This window comes from Corvus moneduloides, chromosome 5, assembly GCF_009650955.1.
Source record: "Corvus moneduloides isolate bCorMon1 chromosome 5, bCorMon1.pri, whole genome shotgun sequence".
Classification (NCBI taxonomy): domain Eukaryota; kingdom Metazoa; phylum Chordata; class Aves; order Passeriformes; family Corvidae; genus Corvus; species Corvus moneduloides.
Window position 1 is genome coordinate 52803776 of NC_045480.1, and position 21066 is coordinate 52824841.

Genomic DNA, 21066 nt, shown 5'->3' on the forward strand with positions numbered 1-21066 from the left:
TGTTAAGACCATTGAAAAGCTACTCCATCCAAGTGATAAGGGTGGACACCCACTGACAGCGTACACACACTAAATAGTGTATCTTATTTTAACTAGTATCCATGAGACTGTTCATGAATTTCCTCATTTTTATTTAATTTTTCTCCTTCCCCCTCCTACCATTTCCAGGAAAATCCCTAGTCACAGCAGCTTAATTAAGTTTATTTTAAGCGAATGACATACAACCCTCTCTCCTCCAAGACAGACAAATCCAGTCTAGAACAGGGTAGATTGTTAACTGAATCAAAACCCCCGTTAATGATTTACCTCGCAGGAGCTGGTGCAGCAATATGTTCAGAAAGTCTGGGAAAGGGAACACTGCCGGGGCAGGAATCTGCTTTTGGCAAAAGAGCAGCTGGAGGTTCTGGTCTAGCATTGTTTTCACTCCATTCACAGTAATAAAACCAAGTGAAGACACACAGAGAAAGAGATTTTTAATCCACATTAAAGTAGGATGAAGAACAGGAAACACTGTGCATGAAAATGTTAATAAACTGAAAAGAAAAAAAGAACCTGAATCCCAAAAAGCCTCCAAAAAGACCATGAAATTTACAGTAAAGTACAATTAAGAGGATAAATGATGCAAAACACACTTGAGAAGCATCACACTTTCAGTGAAGGCTGAGAGTGTCCTGCTGCTTTAAAACTCAGAAAGCCCAGTAGTATTTGACATTTCTAAAGATGGAACACATAGATTTGGGATTATATTATGTGATGGAAAACAACTCTAGAAAATACTGAAAGTGACACAAGTGTTAGTGGGACTCATCCCAAAGCTTTATATGCTTTTTGCTACAACTTTTTGGAAGTGTTAGTTTTGTGAACATTAGAATATATATTTCTCAATATTTTTCATATCCTTTCTTTGATTCATTTGTTATAGGAAAAAAAGAAATCTAGAAAATGTTGTCTTGGAGTGCTCTACTTGAAGAAAAGCACCTGCCAGACATATCACTGTAATACACCAAAAAAAAGTAAACTACAAGGTAGAGAGCAACCACAACAATAAGTTTTGAGCAGACTAAATTAGCCACAGGGGCAGGTATTGCTGCCTTTTTTTTTTTTTCTTATTTTAGTATGCAGAATTAAGTATCTTATTAAAGCAGGGAGCCTTAAGTGCTGAAAATTATTGAACAGATTTAAGAATGACCAGGGAGCAGACCTCATAGGTGGTAAAGGTGTGGATGGAAATTCTGACGCAGGTGGCATCTCCAAAGTCGGGGTAGCTATGGAGTTTTTATTCAAATTAATACAGGTATCCTGGCTTCCTGCTCCATCAGGTAGATCTGCAGGTATGCTTTACATAGATTTATCACATGGGGGAGAGAAAAATAAATGCATGGTTTTAAGACAGGTTGTTTCAAGACTGACCAAGAGTAGGACAAATATTTTCCAGTCACTATGGATCAACTACACTACAAATCTGGAAAATCCTCACTCAGGACAATGAATTGACTCTACAGTTTAAGGCCAAACCCAAATCTGGACCTGGTTGCTGCAAAGGAGATGGTTAAAAGTGTACATTAAAAAAACAAAAAAAAAAAGACTTGGAAATAGGGTACTGCAGAAATAGAAATAATCTAAAACACAAACTTTGTACAAAGGCTAGACATTGCCTTTCTGATTTTCAAGTAACTGGTTTAAAAGCTGCAATCTACACATTTCAGTGAGGGCTTTCTACATCTATTTCCTGTCCTTCCAGCTGCTGAAGAGAAAAATCTATTATATCCAAACAAAAATGCCTAGTGGGTTACAGCTTAGAAATAAGCAATAATAAAAACCATACAGAGCATCTGTCTTGGACAATGGCTGCCTGAAAAGCTAAATATTATTAAATTGGGATCTTTTACTGAAGATTACTGATGAAAGAGAAGTTTCTATTTCATTGTCACATTCATATTTCTAGGAGATCTCCAAAATTTAAGCTTACTTGTTTATATAAAAAAAAAAACCACTCATAACATCTTTTCAAAGATCAGATGTATGCTGGGAATCAGACAAGAGCTAGGGCATGCTTTTCAGATACAAATGAAAAAGTGGTCCATTTTTGGAAACAGTAACAAAAAGTCCAAAATTTAATGCCAGTAAGTTCTGTGCAAGGGGATACTGGATAAAGAGATGGCATCTTTAAAGAAGTAAATGAAATTCATTTCACAAATTCATAAAATACTTTTGGAACTAGTGATTTTTTTTTTTACACTATTACTTTATATAAAACTAGTAATTTGGTAGTCTTTCTCAAACTACTCTCATATCCTCAAAAGACAGACTCTATGATGATGTTTAATTTTAATCAAAACAGAAGCTTCTACTCTTTTGATTATTTAGAGAGGGTTTTTTCTTCTGTTTCTCACTACAGCAACTCACCCTTCAAAAGGGTAAGAGCTGGTAAGATAGATAAACATAACGGTAAGTTTAATAACAACATGAAAGTATTTTCATTACCTAGGGACATCTCCAGAACATAACAATACCTGAAGGTCAAAGCATTCTGCCCTTAAAAAGAAACCTTTACAGAGAGTCTAAGTGATAACCTTTCTAATCTATCACAGTTTTCATTGCATTGATGTTCTCTGAAATGCCCACATTTCCTTCTGTTCATAAAGAAATTATATAAACCCAGCAAAACAATTTAAATACACTACTTCACACTCCTACTTTGATATGCAGTCCCCTATCAAATTATTATATTGTGGTGTATGTGCACTCAGTAACACACTTGGGTTTAGTAACACAATACTCACTGCCAAGTTATGTGATGGGGGGCACGGAAATTACACTGATTGGCACTTCTCATCAAAACACTCTTCAGTGAAATTATTAAAGTGAATGTTTTCCCCTACTGTCCCTAAGGAGTTAACCCAAAAGGTGTGTAAGATGTGATATTCCTTGGTCCATCATTACCAGGTCAAATCTGTGCAGTGTTAGCCATCCAGACTGGTGACTGTTAGTGTTAGATAACTTATCTATTACCTGAAGTCTCCATTTTCTGTTTGTCTGTTCCTAAAGATAAAATGACAAACACCATAAGCTACTGCTGTACTGTATAGCAGCATAAACCATCTGAAAAGGAAACACAAGCTTAAAATGGTTCCAAAGGTCTCTATTCTTTTCAAGTTCCCACATTGTGCAAGAAAAAAACAACCCCGCCAAGTCCTCTGCTGAAGCATCTGTTCACGGGACTAATTCCATCAAGGAGTGTGTAGGTCAGCTGCCTAAACTCCAAACCAATTGCAATAGTTCTCATTGAGCAGTTGTGAGAGACTGGGCTTTTACATGTGCTTCACAATTGACCTTTGTTTGAGGTCTGAAACATTATCTGGTTAAACAAGTGCTGCAAAAGCCAAAAGCGAGTTTTACTTCGTAGAATTCTTACTCCCATAGCCTCCCCAAGGGGTCAATAATTTTATTGATTCCTGCAAATTTCATGTCAATTTCGACAACACAAACACATATCCCACTTTTAACATGATCAGGAACTCTAATACTGTGATAGTTTTAAACAATTCCAATTGTTTCTACTATGCAGCTGGGATTTAATTGTTTCCCTTCCTGTAGGCTGTGAAGGTGCAATGAAATGTCAGCCCCATGCATGAGAAGACTATTCAAGGAGTCTGAGAGACTCAAAAGAAAAACAGACAGAGCTAAGATAAAAGCAACTTTTATTAAAATACTCTTCAAGCTTCAAAATGCATAAATTAATGGATGTAGCTACTATAATACATTATATTACAGGAGAACCATAGGGCTGTGAAGCTTTCATAAACACAAGAAAGCCTATAAGCTTCACTCTGTAATAAATAAATACTACTGTCTTATCTTGTCCCTGCTAGATGATGTCTTGAAGCTCTTACACAACAACATTCTGCTCAATTATTCTTTTTTTAAGTTTTCTAAAACATGAATACATTACTAGTCTAAGCAGCAGAATCTCTATATTGAGCTTTCACTTCAATTCACAACATTGGACTATAATTTTTTTAAATTTTTCTTTTCTTTCCTTAAAAGCAGTCTGTCTTCCTGTACTTTGTAAAACATTTACAACCACTCTAAAATTGACCTGCTGAAAATCTAGTGAAATCCAAGATAATTTTCCTTGTAGGTATGATAATTTGAAATAAGTGCATATGATCCCCTCTTCATCTTCTTCCCCCAGCCCCAAAATCAAGGTAATACAATTTCTTATTCTTTTGTTCAAAATTTTCTGCTTTTTAACAGCCTACAGTAACTCAAACTCAGCAATGCAAATGACTTCAGGCAGAAGAAAGAACTGAAACAGCCATCTCCTCCCCCACATTGGGAGATTCAGCCACCCAAGTTGTTAAGTTTTAAATATGTATTTTTTGCCAACGAATGATTAACACAAAAACATTTTCATCCCATTTTTTACACATCAGTAGGAAAGTGTTAGAAAAGTATAGAAAAGGCTAGAATTTCTCTCGCAGAAAGGCTACTGAAATACGTTTTCTTTTTTCATTTTTTTCTTTTTCTTTTTTTTTTTTGCAAAGCAGATGGAAAAGAAGAAAGGAAGGAAGTGTTTGTATTTTGCTTTTGCAACTTGGGTAAAATCACTGGACATTAAGAACACGTGCTGAGACTTCATGGTGCCAGTCACGTAATTTTGTATATTTGGGGCTAAGGACGTGGATGGGAACCTTTTCCCTGTGGAAAGAAGTGATAGAAGAAAAATAAGAGAGAAAGAAAGTTTGTCTTAAGCAGTTTCACAAGTAAGCATGCAAACTCCATGCACTATTCCTATTGCATCATCTTCCTCTCTGTCAAAAGGCTGGATCCAGTGTTAGTCAAAGTCAGTAGAGAAAGTCCCACTGACTTCAAGAACCATTAGATTTAGCCACTGGTTGGTGCTCATTTTGAACAATGCTTATCCCAAAGCAAGGAGACAGCTGACCCTCACTTGCAGCCCACAGCAGCAATACTTCCCAGCTATGTCTTGCAATCAGATCCACACTCACAAATCAAAAATGCCTGGTTAGACTTGGAAAAGGAAAACACAAGCTGACCTCATACAGGCAACCAAGTAAGTCCAAGTTTACAGAAAACCTCTGCACAAACTCCTGCACAAACACTACTATTGGACTGCACCAATGGCTTTTAAAAGGTTTGTCTATGGAGCAAAAGATCTTGATTTTTACATGCTGAAGTAAAAGGCAAAAAAGGAAGGAACATTTTAAAAACACCCAGATGTCACACAAATGCACCAAACACTACAAGTTAAGAATTAAAACATGCAAAGTATTAAAGTAATAAAAATGTAAAACATCAACTCACTTAGTCTTCTTCCCAGCTTCATTTTCTGGTTCTTTCACTGAAGGAAAACAGAAAAATTTTATTTTCTAGGGCACTAAAGACACTGTACCACAACACTGAGATTCTCTCCTGTGCCAATGCATCCCGTACAGCAGAAAGTTACAACAAGGCTACTTAGGATTCTTTGAATCTAAATATGCCACAACAGACATGAGCTATGTCTACAAACTTCAAGAGCCCCTTTGCTAGTAGAACTGCTGAAAAGTAGCTCTGCTTGTCTCTGCTCTTCCCCTTGGCCCACTCTCCACACTGGCATTAGGAAAGGTGATTTGAGAAGGTGAAGATGAATGGAAGTCACAAGGCATTTCTTTTGGATGAAGATCCAGTGGGCTTTTGTCAGGTGATAATCCAAGTGTCTGTTTGCAGCCAGGCTATTTCCCACCAAGGTTCTAGAGGTCTGCACAAGGGATAATGTAAATTCCCAGTCCTGATTTTAAGACTGGCAAATCTAGTTGCAGTAATTTTCTTACAGCATTCGTCAACATGATAAATTCATCCTTACTGGGTAACAGGTTATTTGATGTTCAGGTCCCATACTCTGCCCTTACAATGACTGATGAAGGGAATTGAACACAGGACCACAAAACAATCAGGTCCAAATTCAGAATATTTATCCCACGTGGCCAATAACCTTTATTTTGGGAGATGTTGTCACTGGCTTCTAGAAATAGCTGATCTAATCAAATCTGTCCCAGAGAGGAGGTCCAATTTCCTCAATGCCGCCTTTACTGCAGCTGTATCTGTGAAAAGCTGAAGAATGAGAGCTCAAAGCCCCTGACGGCACTTCTGGTGGCCTTCACACAAAATCACAAATCTCAGCCAGTGAATCATGGCTGATAGCATAACACGAAATTGAAGTTTCAGCATAAGATTGTATGACTGGGAATGACCTTCACCGCATCACCTGTTCCACTCCACTAATATATGCAACCACACCATAGCATAAGCAGAGGATGGAAACAAAACCCGGGAATAAACTGAGGAACTATGGATTTATGTTTCTGATTGGTTACATCATTGCAGATCGCATACTTTTGTATGACTGACTAAGACTTTCAACATGCCAGAAAACACCTAATTTTTCTGAAGCATTAAATTTGATCAGGAATGTCACCATTTGGTGATACAGGGAGTGGGGAGGGGGGGAGAAAAAACAAATACGTATCTTTCAATATCTTTGGGAGTAGAAATGGAAATTTTAGGATTTCATTCAGCTCAGTCAGGAATGACGACCAGTAACATACATATCCCAAACTATTTAGTAATGGCAGGAGTTTTGTAGCAATATTTCCCTTTCACTATCTCCCCTGACCCCCAGCTTTAAAAACTCCAGTCTGTCCAGGGGCACTGACTATGAGTCCACTTGCACCGAGGTACTCACTGTGATCAGTGCCAGTGATCTGGGCGAGGATGCGGAAGGAGCGGGACTGGGTGGTGCCGGTCCGGGGGTGCCAGTCCTCGGTGTCCTCAATCAGCCGCTTCTTGCTGGCGTCTCTGTGGGTGGGGGTGTGGTAGAACTCCGTGTAGGTGTCCACGATGTGCTTCCGCGGGGGGCTGCGCCAGGGACACAGACAGCAGTGAGTGCAAGGGTCAGAGACCAGCTCTGGGCAGCTACAAAGGCACAACTGTGACTTTTCAGGGCATTTAAAGGCAGCTTCTGCGCTGGGATGCAGAAAGGAGCAGTTGAGGCCCAGCTAAAAACAGATGCAGCTTTCTGAACCAAACGCACCTTTGTAATTACTCTAACCCAACTGAAATATTTCTCTTTGTTTCACTGATGGAACATTTGAAACAGTAAAAGACAGTATTATCAAGACATCTACACGTTTAAACTTTTACCGTTTGGGTGGGTTTTTCCTTGGAGATGACAGAGTAAGACAGCAAGAGAAAGTTTTTCCAGCATAAACAGGAAAAGGAGAAAAAGAAAAGAAGAAATAAAGTCAGAAAGCTGAAACAGAAATGTAGCTAATTATTCTACTGAATTATTATTCAGTAGAATTATTATTAGTTTTGCAAGAAAGGGCACTAAAATCCAATAGTGGTATTCTCTTCTACCACTAAAACCACTGCTCAGAACTCCCATACTTTAATTAAACTCATGGTGATTTCCTTACAGGGATGAGAGGGGAATTTGTTTTGGTGAAGCAGAGTAGTCTACCTAGCTTAGATCAGGTGCCCCCTGACAAATTCTCCCTTTAGCTCCCAAGGGGCACAGCACAGCTGTGTGAACATGCCAGGGCCACCCAGTACACACTAAGTCTCCTGCACTTGGCAAAGCCTGGATCAGAACCAGGCCATCTGAAAGCACAGATGGCCACGTTCTGGAGCATAATGAGGAGGTACCCCCTCTGAGAGACAAAAAAAATTGGGTGATTGTTCCACCTGGAAATTTTCCCTACAGTAACCCACAGGCTATTATCAATCCTTGCACTACTAGACTTGCAAGAATACAGGATTTAAAACCTTTGATTCCAGTAAGTGATGTAAAGAATGTGTAATTGCACTGGTCAATTTGGGGAAAGGGAACAGAAGATTCAAATTATATAAATTACTCCTAAATTCTACATTTGTTATTCCAAAGCATTAATCTGTTAATTTATCCTAATCTGTAAATTAATCCTCTAAGTGTGCATTTATTTTTACATAATTTACAGAAGGAAAACTCTGAAAAACTAGCTCCTAGGACATAAAATTTCTAATCATTATTAAAAATCAAAACCCAACAAAACTTTAAAAGTGAAAGCAACTTTCATTTTTGGCACTACCTCCTCACTGTACTTTTATGGTTCAAAGTATTTCTGGGGAAGAAAGATGGAAGTATTAGTGAGGAATGATGTTAACTGTTAACAAGTAAGAATTAGGCCCGTTCAATGAAATGCATTAGTAGAAACTTAAGCTTTAAAAAAATACTTAATACTTGAAAGAATGTGAAAGGTACAGTACAAAATTATATCAAAAGATTGAATTTATTGACAGACAGTATTAGTGAAGTGCATGTATCACATATCAAAGTTACTAAGAGAGAAAAAGGTATAGAAACAAAGGCAGCAGTAATTCCAGGATGGAGAAGAGAGAAAAATGAAGTAAAGCATCTTAAACAGTTAATAGCAAAAATGAAATCTGAAAGTTCAAGCAGTAATTAAAGGTGTGGAAATACATGAAAATGTAATTTTTTACATGCAGTTTACTGCATTCTAGCAACTACCCCAGTGAAATAAGTAGTCTTTCACATTTGTTGAAAGTGGTACGAAGAAAAAAATCCCGATGACTTCTCTTGTCCTACTAGTCTCCTTTCTAAGGCTTAAGACCCTACTAGTAATGACTCACTGAGGCAACAAGGTGGTGCCAGAGACAAAGGAAAATTCAATCAGACAGGCTCTGCTTTACTCAGCCTTGAGGCACGGCAAGAAAATACAAGCCAATAAAACCTCAATCATTTACCATCCTAATAAGCACAAATCACAGTATATGGACGTTAGTTTTACTTTTCCTGTATGAATTCAGAATTCAGCCCCTCATTCCACAGTTCTCAAAGCAATTTTATTTTTATACTGTATTTCACCACTTACTAGTTGTATTACCAACACCAGTGAACCACAGTCGCACCAAGAATTTATCAGTACACACAAACACCACACGAATGATTTGTAGAATAAAAATAAGCTGCAAAATGTAGCTCAGTGAAAAGCAAAATCACATCATGTCCAATGCAGATAAAAATAATGTATTACACTAAGAAAAGCTGAAGCTGTTTTGCAAAATTTAAATATAGAACTCTGTAAGAGCTGTAATTTTGCAAAACAAGAATACATGCTGGTTATTCCAATAGGAAAAATAACCATAATTCAAGTCCAGTGCTGTTGATACTAACTTTGTCGCTGCTGCTATCTGCAAGGGAAAAAAAAAAGTATTTGATGTGTTAATGAATTCTTTGCTTCTTAAAATAGTACAGGAGTTTCCAAATCCAAGCTCTGGTAAAGCCACGTATCACGTAAGTCAAACTTATAATCATCAAGAGAACCTACAAGAGAAAATTTTAACCCAGCTGAACTTAAACTGAGTGAAGCCTATGGACATCTTACCTCTTTTAAGCAGCAGGCACATCTTCATGCAAGAGCTGGCAAGAAGGTCTTGATAAAAGTGCAATTGCACGCAGGCTAGTGAAGGCAAATTGCTTGCTTTCTAAGGCAGAACTAAACAAGGGAAATAAAACTTCCTTTCCCGTCCTGAAGTCAAATAGTTTATATCCTGAATGTTTTTTGAGGGAAGCCAAGAGGAAGGGAGGAAACTGTGAGTATAACAAGGTGCAGGTCTAAAGAACTGCATTTGCTAAGCAGTGCCATCTATGAACAAGGTACAAGTTGGTTTTTTCATATGTTTTGAGAAAACAAATCATACAAAACACAGAAGAAAAATGGAATTTATTTCAGACACGTCAATTATTCCAAACTTCAATGATTCTGATATTTTATGGATGTCACTGATAAAATTTTAAACAGGGAGATATTTAAGCAGCACTGTAGACATTTAACTTTTCTATGTAAAATTAAGCAGTGTAGGAGCAGACCAAGATAACCACCTTAGCGGGTTTTGTCTGCTTGTTTTTGTTTCGTGCCTTTGGACTGCAAGACACTTAGGCAGCCCAAACACAATATGGGTAGTTTATTTTGCAGTAAGAAAGACTGCAAAATAAAGTGGGTTTTTACAGCTCTGAAATGTTTTCAAACATTTCCAGACTAGATCTGCAAGTCTGACAGTGACACAGGGATTTCTTCACCCCTCAGCTGTGATTATTCATCCACTTTGATGGTATTATTCATCCTCTAAGTAAGGTAGGGCACATAGCAGTGCTCACCCAGTCATCCTATCTTGATTGTAAAGTGCTTACTCTATGCCTGCAGCACTTCCTTTCAGAAGACTTAATTTTGTTGCTATTGTTCCTCTTTTTCAGTACTAATTGCTGCTTTTGAATACTCCTTACACAGTTATTTGCTAAAACAGTATTCCTGGAAAGATAAGAAAAGGTTGGCCAAAGTGTATTCAACAACTGCACCAGCAGCGAGCAAGTCCTTGGGATCTCTCAATTTCAGCCCACTTTATGCAGACTGGATTCCTGCCATCATCTGTTTAAGAAAGGGCTGGAAGTTACCGTGACTACAGTGCAATATAAAATGCATACAGGCTGCATTATGAGTCCACATATGGAAAATGTTCGTACTACAATATGAAGGGAATAGGTACCTAAAGAAGTATTTTTTTCACCCCTTAAGAAAGTCAACTGACACTGCAATTTATTCAGTATTTTAGTTGGCATGGACATTTACCTCTTTGTAGGGCTCTTTATATGCTTTATATATTGAGAGAATATCAGAGGAGAGAGGCACAAAGCCTGTTCTTCCAGCGCCTTTCTTTTGTGGGATGGGAAATAGTAACCACAGCTTTTAGGTTTTAAGCCCAGGCTAGGTTCTTAAAACTGAAGAGAAACCTACAGGTCCCCTCCTGCCCTTTTTATTACTTAATTCAAGTGCTGGACACCACTGCTGGTCACAGAGGCCAACTGGCATGGGACTGTTCATGCCCAGCCTCCTCCTCTCCCTGCAGCACAGCAGGCACTGGGAACTTGGGGTGCTACAGCTCCCAAGCCCTGCCCAGGAATTTCTGGGAGAGCCCAAGGCATCCCCAGCCAAAATCTTGCGCAGGTCTGAGTTCCCAGGACTGCTGCTGGGCTTAATTTAGTTTACTAATCTATTGTTTACTAGTCTAGATGGTACACCATGATAAAGGCTTTTATGTCTCTTACATAAACGTTAAATGTTCAGTCTCTGATGCCTACTTTAACATAAACAATTATTTGAATAAGGAAATTACTCACATTTTAAATCTGCATTGCTTGTTTAGGGTAAAATGTAAAGTTGATGTATTTACACTATAGCATTGCAAAAAATGAGCTCATCCTCAACAGCTTCCTTGCACACATCTTAAAGGTTCTCCTGTGTTGTGCAGAGAATTAATGACACATCTGTCCCTTGGCTTCCCTTCTGGGACCTTTTGCCATTGGTTCTGCCAGGGTCATGGTTGGTCTTCCAGAACGTCTCATTCCTGGCCATCACAGCAGCCCACTGACCCTTCTTGACAGACTGCTCTGCATTTTTGAGTGCCTGCTGCTTTCAGTCACCTTAGTGGGTGTCAAAATACACAGTGCGACATTGAAATTAATACCAGGCTTGTTGTAAGGTCTAGAACATGTGGTGATAGAACACATCATGTAAAGCATTCCATGGTCCTTGCTCAATTTAGCTGTGACACTGTATAAACTGACGTGCCACACATGAGAAAAATCATCACCAGAAGTCTATCTGGGCCCTCTGAAGCAACACTTTTAAAATAATTCCTGAGAGATCGGCTACTGAGGATTAAGCTGTGTTTCCTTAGCCCTCAAACAAGCCCGGCTTTTTTCCTGTGAGGAAACACCCTCACAGCAAAAAAAAAATCCCACCTACCCATTTTGCTGTTTACTCTCCCCCTGGTTCTCTCTGCCTCCTCGTCGCGGCCCCTCGGCTGCGTCCTGGGCGCCGTCGGCGCTCGGGGCGGCACCGTGCTGCCGTGGGACAGGAACTGCAGGTTTAGGAGCGCCCGGCACAGGCGGCCACGGCTCAGCGTTAGGCTTGGTGTTAACATGCACTCCGGGCACGGCACACGGGGATGCGGCCGACGCCTGCGCCGGCGTGAAGGCGGAGGACGGAGATGGGATGGAGGTGACCTTGGAGGAGGTTACAGCTCCAAACGGCCTCGGTGTCTTATTGAAAGCCACACTGGCTGTGGCAGTGACTTTGGGTGCAACAGCAGAGGCAATGGGCACAGGCTTAACTACTTCGGTAGGTTCTCCCTATGTGGGATGAAAAACAAAACAAGAGACACACAAAACCACGGCAAACGCATGCACATTCCTCAGCAGGGATTTTAGCTGCTCTCGGGGGAGATGACCCACCTAGCATGAAGCACAGAAGCAAGCTTTACCAAGACTGCAGCCATGAAATGTATGGAAAACAACCCGAGCCGTGCATTTGGGGAGGAGGAATGATCCAAACATGCACAATCCATATGAAATTCCACAATGCTAACTCCTCTCAGCATATCCAAAACACACACTCCACAAATCAAATTCACAAGAAACTGAAAAACCGCTCTTCTGCAAAACCCAACGGGTAACTCATGTGGAAAAAAATAGAGTTTTTTAGAAAAATCCACATTACACATCTCAAACCCAATTCGAGATATGCACTTTCCCCATCCACAAATGGAATGTGCAAGTGTTCACATACTATACACACTGCTCTGTTGGTAAGACCTTTAAAAGCAGAATGAGAGCACACTGATGCTCCCCAATGTCTCCACGGACCCTTGTCAGATCAGATCAACACACTCAAGAAATCTGATTTTGTTTGGTTGGGCTTTTTGTGCTGGGAATTACACCACAAAATGTTTTAACATTGTGGTTCCCAACATGTGGCCTTTAAAGGTCACGGTCAGCAGAACAGTAATATACTACCCATTATTTATGTCCACTGGAGAGGATTTTCAAGTTCAGGCTATTTATAAGTATTTTCAAGCTTGCAAACAGCATTTTTATCAAAATGGGGATTTTAAAACTGCTGCATAGAATAAAATATTAGAAGAACAAATAATTCTCCAGGGATTTAAGGAAAGTGAGGGGAGTTGTTCTCTGAAATTGTAGTATTTGTATAAGCTTCTCTCACATACCAGGAAAGATTTCAGTGTCCATTAAAATAAACAAATCCCCACAAAAAATTTTTAAAAATTACTGCTGAAAAAATTCTACCTGCTTCTGTTTCTCTCTTAGGTACAGAGGGAAAACACCAGCAACATCTTTAAAAAAAAAAAAAAAAAGTTCCAAGAGTTGGAGAATAACATTTATTCACCTTTTTCTTTTCTTTTTGATAATCATTTCCAGGTCTCTCCATTCTTTTTTTAGGAGGGGGAAAAAAGTAATCAAAGATCCAAATGCTGCAATACTCTTAATGTAACATATGGGAAACAAGCATGTTATACTGAAATTTTGAATGACAGTGCTTATCAACAACAGGGTTTGACAGATGGGTATCAGTTAGTGTCACATGCTACATTTCTTGGTTCTGATGAAGAACATACCTTTGGCACATGAATAAGATCTGGTTTTTGTATAGAAGACACTCTGGAAAAGAAAAACATAAACATAATTGTAAAAACCAAATTCTTTAAAGTTTAAGCATTTCCCACTTCTAATCACCACATCTACCCACAGATAGATAAAATATTTAATTTTGTTTCCTCTAAAGGAAACAAGAAGTATTCAAGTTAAATTTACAACACTATTGTTAATACAAGGAAAAGGCAAAACCAAACGGAATTAATTTGTCCAGATACAGTGTTAGGAATTCCAGCATCTAGCATCAAGTACTATTAGATTTATAAATTCATAATTCTATATCATCAGTTCAGAGACCTCAGCTCCAATCTGCTTTCTGTTTTCCATTCTTTCACAAGAAACTGTCACGTAACTCCAAAGCTCCGGTCAGATAAATGGCATTTTAAACAGTGCATAGCCGATATATAGGCTTAAAACGGAACGCTTCCTTTTAGAACAACACAAATCCTCCCGAAGAACTTGGCAAATTAAATAATACAGAAACTTTTTACACAGTCTTTGGTTTTCAAAAATAAGGTGAATGTCACCTGAATTCTACAGTAGATGGCAAAAAAATTTTCTCCCAAACAATGGACACATTGAAACTACCATGGAATGGTGGGAAAGGAAGGAAGCATGGCAATGAAAAGGATTAAGTAGATAAAGAATTGACAGATTTTGTAATACCTAAATTGAAACGGCAATGTAGGTAAAAGGCATTTCAGTCAACTGGGGTTTTTTTTCAGATTTGCATAGACTTATATGCAAAAATACACATACATACACTAAAATAAAAATGTATTAAAAACCCAGCAAAAAAATCTGATACAGTAACATTTTGTTTTCAAACATTGCTGCTGATACACTTGAGTGTTTTCATGCTATTCTGGCAGAAAATTGGCCTTTTGACACTTTTAAAACATTTGTGGCCATATTTAGTTGCTGCTCAGATAAGCAGTCACCTTTAATGATCCAAGAACCAGCAATAACACCCTGCCTGAAATCAAAAAACCCTGATTTCCAATGCATCTTCTGAACAAGGTTTTGAAAAGCTGCAGTTGGACTCATTTCCAAAAGACAATTTGCTAGGGAGGCAAAAAGGTTCCTTAATTGGAAATCAGCTAACAGAGGCTACAGTTTTAAAAACACTTCTACTGTATGAACCAGCTTTTCAGTTTTTACCAGGAAAACATGGAGAGCTACAATTGAATTACATACACTCGTTCCCTTTAACAACCCTTTTTTTTATTTTCCATTTTCTCCTCTTTTTTTTTCTGCCCCTTCTTTTAACTATTTTGTTCACAATGCTTATTTCTTCCCTCAGAGTCATTTGGCCCTCAGGGCTCATGGGATTCCAGCAACAGGAATCCTGATGCAGGTTCAGTATCTAGCTTACAAAAAAGGGAAATATATATAACACAGATGCCATGCTGGCAGGAAAAAGGAGAAAAAAAAAGGAAAAAATAAAGGAAAAAATGTATAGCATGAGAAGATGATGTTCTGCCCTTCGCCTTCCCCACTCATGCATTGCTGCTGACACACATTATATCCACATCAACAGCAATTCTCAACAGGGAGAGGGTTTTGTCTGCTCTGGGGAACAGGTCCCTTCTCCCCTTTCTCACAGAGTGTGCAGCCTATGAAAGCCTGACCTCTGGCCCTCCACAGCGCTGGGGTGCATCATTAATCATTCCTAATTGCAGAGCTGTCAATTTGCAGCAACAAAAGCAACAAGAAAGGAGAAAAAAAATGCCGATACATATGGAAACTTTTCTTTCTTTCTAAAGACCATCTCTATCTTAGGTATACTTTTTAATTTTTAATACAGTAACTTGGAATGTTTTATGTATTTATTAAGCTGGTCCTACAGGAAGAATTAGGAAGACATTAATTATTCCAGCCAACTACCATATTTCATGCTTGAGAAAAAAGCTTTGCTAATTCTGGACTTAGAAGCTCAAGTCTCATAAAAGGAACATACCTACTTTTCTTTTTTCACAAAATAATCAAATTTGAGTTTGCAATGGATAGATTGCTTCTATACTTATCAACACAGCACTGAGCAAAAATGATTTCAAGCCACTATTACCAGATGACCAGAAGACATACTTTTCAAAATTCATCTTCAAAAATACACAAAAAGGAAAAATAAGGGTGGAAAAAAAAAAGCTTGATAACCAAAATGTTCACGATGTTCCTTTTAAACAGACAGATAGACAACATAACATTTTCCCCACAAACATACTTGAGACAAGGACATAAATTTGTGTGCCCCAGACATACTTAAAACAGTTTAACTTGGCCTTGTTGACTTCAGACCGTAATCAGACTAAAATCTGTGATTTATGCCATATTAAAAGGAAAATGCTCATCCAGCAAACTGAGCCACCAAGATCATAATGTGGAAAATGCATGGTGGTTAGACAAGACAGTACAAAAGGAAATGCATACTTCAAGCTCAGAAGCAAAACACATCCAACACACATATTTAAGAAAATTCTTCCTTCAGGGCTATTTCCCTCAATATTTTCATAGATACCACTGAACTGCACAGCCAAGAAGTAATTAAACTGCAGAATCATGTAGATTTCTTAGCTGTTAGCACTTCACTTGCCACCTGGCAATTAAACATATTAGGATTTCATGCAGGTTTGGTCCCATTGAATGTATGAATAACTGATGATAAAGGTTTTCAGAATGAGATGACACACTTGCCCTGTTACTATTGACTAGAAAAAGCAGGATGGTTTGAAGCATGGTATTTTCTGAATGATTTAAAACTAGCAGTTCAGCATATTAGTTTATGCAATACTTTCAATAACATACAAACAAAGCAAAGACATAAGAGCTCAGTATTTAGTCTTATTATAAACAACTCACACAAAAGACCTTGGCAAATGGTTACTGTATCAAACTTCATAAGAATTATTATAAACAACAAAACCAGAAGCTGCAGTCATTGCTGACTGACAAACTATTACTGAAAATAAAAGTGTACAAAATTTTTGCACAGCTTCTACATCGAAGTCATTTATTCTTTCCCGGAGGGAGGAAAAACAAAAGCACCTATATTTAGCCTGTGTAAACAGCTCATTTTGACCAAACATGATCAAATTTGCTGTCTAAACATACCACAAGCCGATCCCCTCCGATGAATACTTTCATGACATTTAATGCAATTCAAAACATTCCAACTTCCAGAGCAGCCTTATTAGGAAAATGAATTAGTCCACTCTTCACTGTAAGCAGCAGGCCCAGCAAAAACTATTCATTCTTTAAATTCTCCTATTATTCATTCACTTTCCAAGCATTTCACCCACTTTAAAAAAAAAAAAAAAAAGACACAAGCAATTTGACAGAACCTTTCAATAGTTACCAGTAAATGGAAAAACACATTATTAAAGCTAAAACTACAGTTCTTCAAGCTTCTGCAGTGAGTACAATTTGATATACCATCTCCAAAGGCTGACCACTAATGACAACACTGTTATCTCAATAATCAACATCATGGAAGCAAACCCTCAGCCACTACACCCCTGAATCTTCACTGAACCTAGAACCCAAAGGACATGCCAGAGCTGTCTCTTCTGAACTCTGTTTAAAGCCCCAGCATCCCCCATCCATTTAAAGCCCCTTAGTCAAGGGACTGTAATGGATCCATAACTTACAAAGCAGATGAAAAACTCAATGGGAAATTCACAAGATGGTAACTGTTTATATGAGCCCTTCTATAACCAAGGGGAACACACAGTACTGGTATTGACATAGCTGCTGTGTTTGCGGTTTTCCTATTTCTGTAACCCGAAGGATTGCTCAAACACTTGTGTGAAATACAACAAGAAGGTACAACACCTTCAGTGAGTTATAGAAACATCTAGGGTGAAAAAGATCTTTAAGATCGAGCCCAACCATAAACCTAACACTGCCATGTCCACCAAATGAAGTCAATGCTGGAAAACTTCCTCTGAACTTTATTTGTTTTTCTGAACTGAACCTTTCTAATAGAAGGATGGAAAAGAGGAAGGATTCCCTTCCTGTCTCACATCCTGCCCTTCCAATTTTCAAAACTAACTCCTTTTTCCTAGCTGGTGAATCATCAGCAGACAGGTTTTGGCAGCAGATGCTACATCCCTGAAAAGCCACTGGTCAGATCTTCCTTCCAAAAACCTGAACTTTTAGTGGTTTTGCCATTTTAGTCCGCAGTTCTGTTGTTTAGCTTCATTTTACTTCTAGAGAGCAGTCAATTGACAGGGGAGAAAGCTAAATAAATTTGCTTTCTGTAAATTAGCCAACTCATGGAACAAAGATGACAAGCAGAAAGCATTTAACATATATAATAAGCCATGACTTTCACTAGGGGTTATCTGAATAGAAACAAATGTAGACATAATTTAAAGCACAGAAAAAAGAACAATCCAAATATATTTCTTTTTTTTCCTTAAACACAAGCCCCTTCTCCATCACAGACACAATTCATTTCTTACCAATTTTGCTCTGGCTTGCAACAATAGAAAAACAGGAAGATTGTTAGGCTTGCTTCTTGTTGCAACTTATTCACCATCAGAAATGGTTTCCTTACATACATTAAAACAAAAACATACAACTGTGTTTCCCATAGTTTTGTAGAAGCACACACTGCCCCAGGAAACGCCAGTCAGTAAATCAGCACTTCAGCAACCTTGCCAGAGCAAGCATCTATGGCCTCAAGATTGCAAACCTGTCCACAGCCCAACACATGGAAAAGCAGAGGTAGCAAAATCATCATTAAGTACAACTCAATGAAAATCGGAATCTGTGGCAGTCATTGCAAAAAAAAAGAGATTGTTTTGGTTTTTGTTTTTTTTTTTGCCTTAAGAAACAGCAATGTTTTCAAATCTGCACTCTGGTCATCGTGGTTACAAAGAGATGGCTGTCAACATTTTATTTCATCAGTCATTCTCTTCCTTCTAGTTTATTATGTTAGCTTACATTTAGTTGAACATAACAAATTATGACAAATAGCGTTAATTACAACCAAACAACGGAAATGTCAGTGCTGCACCCAGAGGGCAGCTGGGCACATGAACAGAGCTACTTTTTGAGTCACTCTCAACAGATGCTACGCTTTCAGTAAGTTCAAAGGGGGAAAGCTAATAGAACGTGTGTGTCAGCCTTTTGCCTTTGATATACACTATATAATACCTTCACATCCTCATAGTGTGCCTCCCCCAGCACACCGGAGTACAATGAAGCTCTAGGTCAGGTAAAAGAAAGAAAAATTATGTTCTTGTTTAATGGCTGCTTGACAGTTGGCCAAATCAAATTTAGGTCTCCCCTCTTAAATTTAAATAAGGTTTGTGATTTCATCATTATGTGTTAAAATAAACAGTGCTGATACTTCAGGAAAGAAAAAAGCTGCCCTCTGCTTTGGTATTCCTACCCACAAAGGTTCCGTTGTTTTTAAGACCTCCCAAAGACAACTAGTGCTCATAGTCTCATTCCTGTGGTCTGTGGCAACCCTACCAATACATTTGTAAAGAGAATTTAAGTGCAGGCAGATAATATTTTATTCTATTACAGCAAAACCAAAAACCAAACAAAAAGCTAAGGAAAAAATACCACAGAATTTATCTCACTTACCTTCTGTCTGCCAGAGGCTTTCAAAAACATGCTTTTTGTTTCCATGAAGGCTGAAGGTTTAGAAGCCTGGAGTTCCTATGTTATGGTTAGCCCTGGACTAGGAGGGCACATCTGTACGCACCTGCCCATGACTCCCCTGATTAGAGCCCAAACAGGTAAAGCATCCCCAGTACCAAGTATGGCCAATGCCTTACAATCCTCTACAGCAGATTGCTGCCAGTTGTCCTAGAAAAGTTATAAAGCAGCCTAGATACAAGTGGTAGCTCAGCATGTCTAAATAATCAAGATAATTTTTATCAGTTATGCCTTGCTATAAACCCTTTTTTTCTTTTCTCTAAGCCTTCCTAAAGCTGTCTTGCTAAGTAACAGTATCCACAAAATAGCTAAGTGCAAGTGACAAGACAAAACAGTTGTATTTGGTCTTCTAGTAAAGCATAATTTATACATTTGATTTTCTTTCTGAGTGCTTATTAGACAGTAATTTTAACATAGCAAGCTACCTTTAAAAACAGACATCTTAATGAAAAGCATAGGTCTAAATAACTCACAGACCTAGTCCTCCAAAACCCTTCAAAAAAAAAGGGCTCAGCTTCATGTTGACTTCAGTCTGTCATCAAATCTAAGTAACAACTTAAAAAATTCAAAACTAAGCACTGAATTATTTTTTTCTGGTGCTTTCCACAATATGGTGACTAATGTTTAAATTACCTCCTTTGTTTAAAACACAGCCCAAATAAACTTGAAAGTGTAGTCATATCTATTTTAACTGGAAGTTCACCACAAACAGCTCCCCAGTCCCCAACATGTCCTTATTTGGCATTTTTATTTTTTTCCCTTAAGCATGTGTGTGGGAATAAGCATTTTTTCTCAAATGAAGAATCTGGCAATTTAGAGAACCATTAGATTACATCTTACTTTTTCTGGGAGTTAAGTGCACCTCTCCTCTACAAAGCAGCTCACCCATTCATTACTTCCAGAAAGTCTGAGAAGCACAGTGGAAGTGTAGTTAACCAAATGGGATGAAAACTGTTTCTGAGGGATCAGGCACTAACAGCAAAGAAGAGCCCTGTCCTTCACTAGGTCACCAGCATGGGAAATGGTGTCACCCACCCAGACTCCAAAAGTACTGTCCAGGAGTCTGGCAAAATCCCAGCTGCTTCCTAACACCTCCTGCTTCTTACTGACTTCAGATGATACAAGGAACAAAATGAGCAAACTAATAATTCAGCTTCTGAATTTCCATCTATGGTGTTTCAAGCTGTGCATCATCCCAACCACAATATGCGGACACGTGGATAGCCCACCACAACTCCATGGCTGTCAGGAAAATCTCTGAGCATGGGACTGCTCCAGAAAAGCCAGGCACATGGCAGAAGTCACCAATAAAGAAACACCTATTTAGAAGGATAAACTCGTGTTGGTTTTAATAGGATATGCTATGGGTTCAGTTACTTCCAGTTAAGGTCAGGAATATCTTCAAGCTTTTGTCTGACTTCTCAGCAGGACCCACCAGCAAACCAGCCAATTTCCTTTCTCCCTCAGCCTCTCAGACACCTCTCTCCTCCCTCCCATGTCACTGCAGCAGCAAGGGATGAATACTCATCCTCGGGGTGCACGAGCACAGGACCTGACTGGCAAACTGCCACAAAGGCTGCCGTGGGCCTTTTCCTCACAGGGACACTGCAGCCAGCACATACCTGAACAAGTCTTCATTGCAGCAGATGTGTTCGGGGGGCTCCCACAGGCTGTCCCCAAAGAGAAAACCACCACAGGTGGCACTGGCTGTGGGCAGCGGAGCTGAAGAACTATAAACCACATGCCAGAATTATTACTGTATCAATGTAACAAGTACGCACTTGCCCAAAGCCGTTAACTTTTCCACCACAGACCCTTGC

The 21066-nt window shown here is 38.8% G+C and overlaps 1 protein-coding gene across 10 annotated transcripts in view; it reads right to left on the reverse strand.

The window, feature by feature from the left end:
* The window catches only part of PDLIM5 (PDZ and LIM domain 5), a 124770-nt gene that overhangs the window by 42197 nt on the left and 61507 nt on the right, over positions 1 to 21066 (reverse strand). For 3 of the 10 annotated variants that reach the window (XM_032108874.1, XM_032108879.1, XM_032108875.1), the window contains exons 4-11: positions 13537 to 13579; positions 11868 to 12253; positions 7207 to 7224; positions 6749 to 6921; positions 5329 to 5365; positions 3013 to 3042; positions 1202 to 1336; positions 307 to 423 (exon numbers count right to left, since the gene is read on the reverse strand). In XM_032108874.1, coding sequence (XP_031964765.1) covers positions 307 to 423; positions 1202 to 1336; positions 3013 to 3042; positions 5329 to 5365; positions 6749 to 6921; positions 7207 to 7224; positions 11868 to 12253; positions 13537 to 13579 — 939 coding nt within the window. Of the gene's footprint in view, positions 1 to 306; positions 424 to 1201; positions 1337 to 3012; positions 3043 to 3684; positions 4702 to 5328; positions 5366 to 6748; positions 6922 to 7206; positions 7225 to 9238; positions 9256 to 11867; positions 12254 to 13536; positions 13580 to 21066 lie in introns of those variants that run through there. The other 7 variants (XM_032108881.1, XM_032108880.1, XM_032108876.1 and 4 more) reach the window with 7 other exon arrangements.